General features: G+C 30.8%; 1 protein-coding gene across 1 annotated transcript in view; it reads right to left on the bottom strand.

Annotated features, from left to right (window-relative positions):
- The window catches only part of Slh (sec1 family domain containing Slh), a 22,607-nt gene that overhangs the window by 3,988 nt on the left and 8,494 nt on the right, over window positions 1-10,125 (bottom strand). The window contains exons 7-13 of the mRNA XM_014421526.3: window positions 9,585-9,812; window positions 6,759-6,849; window positions 4,577-4,712; window positions 3,471-3,655; window positions 3,242-3,321; window positions 2,273-2,411; window positions 1,014-1,205 (exon numbers count right to left, since the gene is read on the bottom strand). Of these exons, the coding sequence (XP_014277012.1) occupies window positions 1,014-1,205; window positions 2,273-2,411; window positions 3,242-3,321; window positions 3,471-3,655; window positions 4,577-4,712; window positions 6,759-6,849; window positions 9,585-9,812 (1,051 nt within the window). The remainder of the gene's footprint in view (window positions 1-1,013; window positions 1,206-2,272; window positions 2,412-3,241; window positions 3,322-3,470; window positions 3,656-4,576; window positions 4,713-6,758; window positions 6,850-9,584; window positions 9,813-10,125) is intronic.

Genomic DNA, 10,125 nt, shown 5'->3' with positions numbered 1-10,125 from the left:
AAGAACAAAAGTTGACAAATTTCAATTCATATTATCAAACAAACAACCCAACGAACACTTCGGAAGGACGCGCACCGCCATCTATCTCGTTTTGAAAGGCGTCTTTATTTTAGATAATGAAAACTGGTTAGCTTGCTTTTTGATTTAAAATAACAAATAAACAATATACATAAATAAAAATATAATTTAAATAATTTATCTATAAATATCAACTATTTATAGATAAATGATTTTAGTTATGTTTTTATTTTATCTATATTCTTTCAGTATTGTTAATTTGTTATTTTAAATCAAAAAGCAAGCTAACTAGTTTTCATTATCTAAAATAAATACATTGTTCAAAACAAGAAAGATGTTCATTGGGTTGTTTGTGTTTGTTAACATGGATTGAAATTTTTCAGCTTTTGCTGTTCTTATGTAGTAATTATGGAAAAGGAATAATCAAAGAAGAAATGGAAGAAAGTGACAATTATCAATAAACTATTTACATCACAAATCATAGCAAATAAAGCAGAGCGATCATACTACAATCGATTATTTTTTGGATCGACCAATGAACATTGAAGATAGAGGAGAGGAAACGGGGACTCTTGATTTTGCTGGCTAGGGGAGAAGACGTCCGTCGGTTAGAAGTGGAAAAGACTGGAAGCCATTGTTAGGGGTTGGACATAGCATCATGGACAAGAGGATGCCAACAGTCATATATCATCAAAGGAAGATTGTGTAATTGGTTAGTTTTGTTTCTAACTGAAATTTATTGTATTTGTAGAATATCTATTAATTAAGTTTATGTGTTATAATTAGTAAAGTGTCGTCTGTTTCTGATTGCCAGGAAACCCGCCCTGGTAAAAGAGTCACTTATGTTATAAAATTTAAATAAAATTAGTTTTATTTCATTATAAATAATTTTTGATTATTACAATATATATATAAATGGTATAAACAAAATGGTATTGATGAATAAAAAAAAAATTACGTAATTACAAGTATAGAAATAGACCATAGAATACTACCTTAGCATAATCCATGAGGTTTTGATACTCAATGTAATTGCCTCCTCCGACGACAAAAACGATAGCCTCGTTAGCCATGGTTTTGTTCCGAGAAGGATCGACTGATCTCAGCTGTTTTGGGTCAAAATATCTGTAATCATCGCACCCCTTCATTTCCATCAACTGGTCGACTATCCTCGTCACGGGGAGATTCTATAAAATGGAAAATACTCTTATCAGTTTCATCATTCTAAACAGAGATCCACCCAATAGAAATAGAAATTCCAAAAAAGCTTGGAGAAGGTTTAAAAAATAAAATTACACCAATAGTAGCTTGACGGCACAAATATCATCGTTTCATGACTAGTTTAGACAACTGGATGAGAGCAACAAAGGGAATGAGATTTAATAACCAATCTTATGACCAACCAAACCTATGAATAAGCAAATAAGGGTTTGTTGATTTGAGTTTTGTTAGACTATTCTTTAACTTCAGAGCTGGTTCACTTTGAATTCATTTTTAAAAGATTACATAAACATAGCAATAAACATATTTATTTTTTATAAGAATATGGCAGAGCCGTATTGTGTTTAGGGATGTCTCATGATAGGCTCATTTGTAGGTATGTAACCATTTCTTGAGCCAATAACTCAACCAATTCTCAATTTTTATGACTCAAATTATTCAATGAGAGTCTGTGAATGTTTTAAAACAATCTGAACTAAAGTACTGAAAAATTATAAAATTATTGAATTAAATGAGAGAAGTCTGAGTTTCCGAGCAGTGCCACTAGCCTTTAAAAGAAACAACCGCATTGTACATGGGAAATTGGTTACGTTATGGTAGATTACTAAAGTTAAGAAATTCATTGTTCTAAAAAACTGTTTTTTCACTGTGGGGCATGACTTTATGCAAAGTATAAAGTTACGATAAGTCATTTCAATATAGTTGTATTATTGACTGATCCCCAACATCCACAAAAATACATATTATTATTATTATTATTATTAAACTGCAATAGACAATTGGTATGACAATGCAAACAGTAAAGTTGCGAAACATCACCTCAAAATATAGTTGATTATAATATAGAATATATGTATAGATAATATTACAAAAATACATTCATCATAATGAAGTTAAATTGATTTTTTTTTTTTTTTAAGAATCTTCTATTTTACTATAAGATTTAAATCTTTCAATTAGTTATGATTAGAAAATCTCTAAGAGAATTGAAAAAAGAATATAATAATATAAAAATAAAAATAAGAAAACTAACATGTTTCTTCACGACAAGATTTTTCACTCCTTCCATTACAAACGAAGAGCCTTTAGAAACTAGTTTCGAAAACATACTGACTGTTTTCGTACCCCCTCCGGAATACTCACTCGGCATCGCAGCCATCTTAGCATAGGCCCTGAAATAATATTAAATTAAATATAAGCCTTGATAAAGATAAAATCTATTATGAAAATAAAATTGATAAGTAAATAAAATAATAGTCAAAAACAGTTCCTTTTTAAATTTGAATCGAATATTTGAAATCAATAATTGAAAATCTTAACATACTCTAATGTTTTAAGAAATTCAATAACTTTTAATAGAAAACAGTTTATATTGAAGATGATTTCTACATATCAAACCGAAATGTACTTTATAATGGTACTGTAAGCAGTACTTATATAATTAAATTTGTATGCATATTTGAAATTATGAGAAAAAAAAACCGTGCCCGTGTAGGCCTCGGCGCGAAGCGCCGAGGCGACATATTTCCGTGACAACGTATACTCTATAATCCTCTTACCCCACCACCTCACTCTTACCCATCCCCACCACTACCTTCTCCGTTACGGGACACTTTTGCCTGCATGACTCTCAGCATCTATAATCCTCTTACCCCCACTACTACACTACTAATTACCTCCCCCACAATCTACTTCCGTTATGGGACACTTTTTCTAACATGGCATCCCGCAAAATGATTTATAAGACGTTGTCACGTCAAAAACTCATATATGACAAAAGTTTAGATTTATGTCTAATGCTCTTCAAAATTTAACCTCTCTTGAATAAAATTGAATATTACTTTATAACAGTAATTAATATTTATTGCAATTTTATAATTCACCTATTATACTTTTATTCAGAGACCAAAATGCAATTTCAAATACAAAGCTCTTCTACAAGATAACCATGGTAACGAAAAAATTATTTAAAAATAAGAAATATATCAAAAACTTAACTTACTTCCAGCGTTTGATGTAGTTCAATGCATCTAAATCACATCCAACAGTTTGAAGTGCCTCGGAATACTTATTTATGTCGGTCTGAAAATATTGAAATGACAATTTTATTAAAACAATTATCAAAAAATAACTCAAAGTGATTTCTTATTTCCTTAGTAACTTCTTGAGTCACCAAGAGTTGACTGTACCAAAAAAGCATTGTTGAATTGGTAAGAAAATGGATTACTTGCCTCAGGGATCAAGTCAGTGCAGATATAATAGATCAAGAAGAGCCTCATCTTGTCGTCCGGGGTGCCTGCTTCGGTGTCAGTCAGGATATCTAGGAGCGACTTCTCCAATGTAGTTCCTGCCATTATCTTTTCTTCATATTCAAAAAGCGTATCTAACCTTCTCAGTTTAATGGCATTTAAAACAGCTGTGAACAGAAATACAATTTTTGCATTATTAAATCAACCTGAGATGGATACGTCCATAGAATCTTAAGGTGGATCCACTTGTTAGCCGCTCGCCACGAATCGGAGGCTTGTACAAATGCTCGGTAAACAAAGAGCGGATCATCCACATGTCAGTGTTATTCAGAGAGGCAAGCATGGCGGACGTACAAGTGGTTTCAGCCATTGCACTGGGATTATATTATTTTTATTACAAAAAAAAGAAAATGAAAGGAAATTAAATATAAATAAATAAGATTAAATATAAAACTTATCTTAAAAAGTACCAACAAACACCTTTAATCCCCTAACAGCTCTCAGTTGCAACTAAATAAAGAACAATGGTTTTTGATCTGTGTCCAAAAACCGACTCTCGACGGATCGGCAACGAGCTTAGGCCAACTCGTACAAGCCACCCATCCACATGCTCGCGCATGTCTGAGTTCGCCATGGCTTGGCCAACGTGTAGAGGCCCCTTTAGATTTTGAAGAAAGCCTATTTTTATCCAACTGGGGTGTTGAGTGCCAGTGTTGCTTATTAAATTCAAGTAAACACATTAAATATTGAGAAAACCATTAGCAATGAATGAATTACAATTTTTTTTTTTTTTATTGATTTCTTTATATACAGAAGTAAAAAGTTTACTCATTAAAAAAATTTTATTTAAGTTAGTGGAAGTAAAAAAAGATTGCACTTGATGGATATCAAGGACACCATGGATAAATCACCATCAATCGAAACTATTACTCATGGCCACCCAGAAGGTATAGATTCATCACCATATTATTTATAAAACATAATGAAGATTAAAGACTTATTAGTTTACATTAAAACAAAATTATATCTCTTTGGATTTAAGGCAATATATATACACTGATGATTTTGGAAACATTTTAGACACTTACCAGTAGCGATTGTAGTATGCATGTCAATTAACCTTTTCTTTTCCAAAAGCTGCGGCAGAGAGTTAACAGCTGAAGTCAATTTGGCTGTGTTATCTGTCATCATAGAAAATGCAGCATCGCTCTCATTGTCCAAACCCTAGAATAATCGAAAAACAATATTTTTATAATATTACATCTTAAATTGAAATGTAGATGAAAAAACCAGTCAAAGAATTAAATTTCAAAATAATTAAAGATAAAACTTCCCGTAATCTAGGAATTGGGAACCACTTCTATAGCCAACCACAACCCGAAGACTGAAGCCCAGGCTGCTGCAGAACATTCTGTTATAAATTCTATATTTATAAGTTCTATTATTGTCACTCTAAAATTTTATTTTATCTTAATTTCTTTTTTTTTCTCTTCCTTTTTTTCTTAAATTCACTTTCTTTTAGTTTTTTCCATTAGAAGTCAATTATTTATTTTGTTAAATCCATACATGTCATTGCTTTTTTTTTTTTTTATAAACTTTTCTTTTATCAAGAATTATTATTTTAATCTAATTTTTTTAAATTTATAATATTGTATATAGTTAGGGGTGCCTTTTGTATGAGACAATACCCCCTCCCATAATCAATTGTTAAAATATAAATATAGAGCGAAATATATACAACAGGAATTAAAAGCAAGACTAAAAATGGAAAATGTTTTATCTAGAAGCTTGAAGAAGTGAGTGAATGCTCAAACATACTCATTTGTGCAGATTCAATGTCTGGACTCCAGAGTCTATCAAACTTCAGTCAAAGCGGACCTACGATAGACAAAATTCATTATAGACATGCTAAAAACATCTTTAAAAAATTGTATCCTTTCTCTGGACTCCAGGGCACTCAGGAATACCTGGAAATGAGGCAGCGGCTAAAGAGGCTGCTACAATGAACGTTCAACCACTCCAAATTTACGAGCCGAAAGACATAAAGGCATTTTTAAGGAACAGAATCCAAAAAAGTTGGGATTCAATGTGGGCTGACGTACCACTCACCAATCAACTAAGAAATGTTGAAAAAAAAAACACAAAAGTGGACAAGTGCCATAAGTGGAAACAGAAGAGAAGAAGTGGTTGTTGCAAGAGTAAGAATAGGACATTCCAAATTAACACACGAAAGAGGACCAACCTATATGCCAAACCTGTCAGTCCCCATTACCGATAAAGCATATAATTGAAGAATGCTCATCATTTCTTCAAGCCTTCGAAAATAATAAAATTCCTCATACAAGAGAATTGGCCCTTAAAGACTCAGCAGAATCCATAAACAAAATAATAAAATTTCTGAAAGAAATTCAACTTTATAGTAAAATATAATCCACCAATATCGACCAGTGTAAAAAGGAAATAGTCTACATTCAATTATCAAATGTCAAAGACAGGAAGATAAATAAAGTAAAAAGGGTGTAATAACCTAGATGTTGATCGCCCTGAATAAAAATCTAATCTTATCTAATCTTGAAGCTTGAAAGCTAGAATTTTGAAGAATTATCCTTTTTAAAATTCTTTACAAGTGAAAAACACGGTCACTCGCCTCAAAACAAGAGCAACTACTTTTAAGTAATCAAAAATAAAGTAAAGTTTAGAATATTTAACCTGAAGAAAGATCAGTTTAGTGGAGATGTGAGAAAGCTGTTGAGAAAGGAATTTGAACATAAAATGATAAGTCAGTGGGACATACAACTGGTGAATATAATTGAGATAAATCATAACGACAAGAGAAATCAATACGTAAAGTTGATGAGCTACATAAAAAGAAATACTTTGAAAGGTAATCGGCACTGAAAATGATTTAACTAATTAAAAAAAAATTATAATAACAATAAGAAAGGTTAAGCGAACCCTAAGGTTCAATGCCGATACCACCAATTGTTCTCTCCAAGTGACATCACTCCAAACTCAAATCTACTAGATCAGTCTTAACGCAATCCTCCCGCCTATGTTTCGGTCTACCCCTTAGAGGTTTACCCATTGGTTCATTGTCTATTAACATCTTAGGATCCATTCGTAACTAAGTCCCACAACTTTACATACCCATTTTATTTGCCACATTAAAAAATATTTATACATATTTTAACTTTTCTAAATATATTTTCACTTAGCAAAGTAACTCAAAAATTTAGTCTTGAATTATTTAACAAAGAAAAAATTGCTCACCATCGATGCTTTGAGCCTCTTGACTTCATCTTCTGAAGCCCTATACTCTTCTAGCTCCTCCTGAATAGCCTCTGCCACATTAGGAAATGGACTGTAATGGAAAAAAAAACTCTAAATAATCGTGAAAGCATTCCTAATTATAATTTATAAACCATGACATGAATATATTTTAATATGCTCTTTTTAAGTAAATAATATATTTTGATGTATAAAGGGTTATTAATATGTTTTATTTTATGTATCATTTTAATATTCATTTGTTTTGTTTATCCAAAAAGCAAGCTAACCAAGTTTCATTGTTTATAATAACTTCGTGATACAAAAAACTAAGATGGCGGTATGTTGAATCAAGGCCATGTTGATCAGATTCAAATATCATAAAAAACTATTTTAACTGTTCCCATCATAATTGAAAATACAGTAAATTAAAGGAAAAATAGAAATCAAGAAATAGTGCTAATGAATAATATTCAGAAAGAAAATCATTTGGAAAAATCCCTAACTGTTGTGCAACAATTGTTGTTTACATGTAACCTTAAGGCAGGTTTTGGTTTTTGGAGGGAACGGTCGTTGTGTGAGGGGAGAAGAGAGAGGATGAAATGAGGATTAAGAGGTCCTCATCAATTTCTGTCCAGCAAGAAGAGGAAGCCATTTTGGACGCCAGAACAAAAGAAAAAAGAAGACACCAAGGAATCATCAAAGGAAGATCGTGAGCTTGTTTAGTTTTTGCTATACGTAAAAAGAGATACATTGTAAAATAGATATTAATTAAATTAAGAGAAATTATTGTAAATCCCTGTTCTGATTGTCTAGTAACAACACACCCTGAGATTAAGAGTCTCTCTTTTTATATAATAAAATTAAGAGTCTTTCTTTTTGTATAATAAAATTATATTATCCATTTAATATTAAAGTTCTTAATTAGAACCCAAGTATCTTTTATATTTGAAAAAAATTATAAAAAGAATAAAAATTCTTTTTTATTTTATTAATAATAAATAAAATTATTACAATATATCATAAGTTATATAAATTACATTTGTTTTGTTTAAAAAACAAAAGTATGATCGAAGGATGGTCCCCACAATATAAATATATGCCTAGTAGTAATTAGCAGTATTAGTACCCCTTGTGGCCAAGAAGGTAAGAAACAGCCTCCAGCTTGGTATAACGTAAAGCAAACAAGAGAAGAGTGCCATTTTTTTATCTTTGGGATTCAGAGAAATTATCTTCTTACTTTTCTTAAATTCAAAGTTATGTTGCATGCATAACTTAAGGTGTAAGTGGTTCCCTAACTAGGGACAGGAGCCTGGAGAGAGGAAGATAATGAGAGAGATGTGGCCTTTATTCACATAAACGTCCACCTAAGTAAATTCACTCTAATTTTCATTCCTAATCAACTAAAACTGGACCTTCGTACACATCAACCCATCAACATTGCTATCTTTGGTGTCCTCAGATCAAAATTATAAAATGAACCTAATCCACCCATCCTTCTTTTTGGTTACTCCCTAATAACCCTGCCTGTAATTATACCATAGATTCCAGTATTTTTTTTCTTTTGTTCACTCTCCACAACCCTGTAAATTGTTTAATAAATTCATTTCCTTTCACTTCCAATTAACAGTTCACTCATTAACCATACCAGCATATTCTAAAATGAAGCCTCATCAACCAAAATCATACAAGTTCAAAACTAAAATTCAAGTAAGATAGATATATAAAATACTAAATTTAATAATTTTGATATATTTTTTTATTGTCACTATTTTTTATTAATTTTTCCTCGATGTTTCAAGGTCCTTTACCTATTTAGGATTACATTATCTATTTTTTTTTAGCTTCTTTGTTTGCATTTTAATTACATCCATATAATTTATATGTTGCCATAGTATTAATTTTATATGCAATTAAACAGTACATATCTATTTAAGCGATATAGTAAATGATTTTAACAGAATAAGTCTCTATTTAAAATTATTAATATGACTAAATATAAATTATAAGAATGTAATTCAAAAGGAGACAAAAAAAAAAAAAAAGTAATGTAATCCTGAAGATAGAGAAAGGAACCTGTAACATTGAGGAAAAATTAATAAAAAATAGAGATAATAAAAAGGAAGAAAAAATTCAGAATTATGAATTAACACTTTGATCGCAGGTGCTTCTCTGAAAAACAAGATTTTTTTAATATATTTTTTCTTTTCTTTTAATTTAAATAAGCACTATATAATTTATAAAATATCATAATTAGCCCAATACAATTTAAATATCTCTGGTTTTTAACCATGACGACTATTTTCGTCACCTGCATGCACCACTGAATCTATGTATACAATCAGCTGATACATGTGATTGGATCAACATGAAATGATACAATACAAAAATAATTAAAAAAACCTTTCGAATATGCAAAAAATCTTATTGGAAATGTATAAAATAAAAGAATACATAAGTAAATAAATTTATATACTTGAAAAAATTAATTTGATAATAAAAAAAAATTTGAAAAATCTTTAAAGGTAGGTAGTAGAATCCAGAACGATCAGAGCTGATTGAAGCTGGGACAGTACTAAACACATTTCGGGACAATCAATGTGAAAAGAAGATGCTAGTGCTTTTCCCACTCCTTCTAGAAAAGTGGCCTACCTTGACGAAGGCTTATTGTCATACTTGCTCCAAAGATACCACGGCTTAAGGATAATGTGTTATCAACCGCAGTCAAAGTGCTAAGTAAACAGCCTTCCATAAAATTAGTTGTAAAATATTACATACAAGAATAAATAAATGTACAACATACAATAATAGTTTTCAAATTTTAATTACCTTCCCTTGTGCACCGCCCAGAATTTATCTTTACTATCAAGATCGCACGCCCTGGCTTTCGCTCTAGCACCGCCTCCTGGAGATTTTCCAGCACTTTCTTCTACAATCAATCTGTTCAATGAGAGATCAAGAACATCATGGCAAAGGGCCTGATAAGTCCACGTGTGATGAAGAGGAGTTGCCATGTCAACGTTCCGATCCAAAACAATCAGCAAAGGTCTCTGAAAACTATTTTTTTAAAATTTTATTAACGCTTGAGACATAAATGAAACATACATGAGGCATTTAGAGTTAAAGATAAACATATATAAATTATTATTTATAGAAATTTAATTGTAATTGATTAAATTTAAAAATTCTTAATTATAAATTATAACCGAAAGAGACATTGCACAATATCCTTATTGTTCAAAATCCCATTTAAAAATAAGTGCCAGTCTAACTGATAATGTAGGATCATTCAAATTAATCACATCAATCTGCCTTTTGAATGATGACTATCATTCTGATTGACATCAACTTACTTAAAACTATTTATATA

Source organism: Halyomorpha halys, unplaced genomic scaffold (assembly GCF_000696795.3).
Source record: "Halyomorpha halys isolate HHAL.00 unplaced genomic scaffold, Hhal_1.1 Scaffold19.1, whole genome shotgun sequence".
In the NCBI taxonomy this organism is placed as follows: domain Eukaryota; kingdom Metazoa; phylum Arthropoda; class Insecta; order Hemiptera; family Pentatomidae; genus Halyomorpha; species Halyomorpha halys.
The sequence above is the reverse complement of the archived record's forward strand: the minus strand, read 5'-3'. Positions and strand labels throughout refer to the sequence as shown.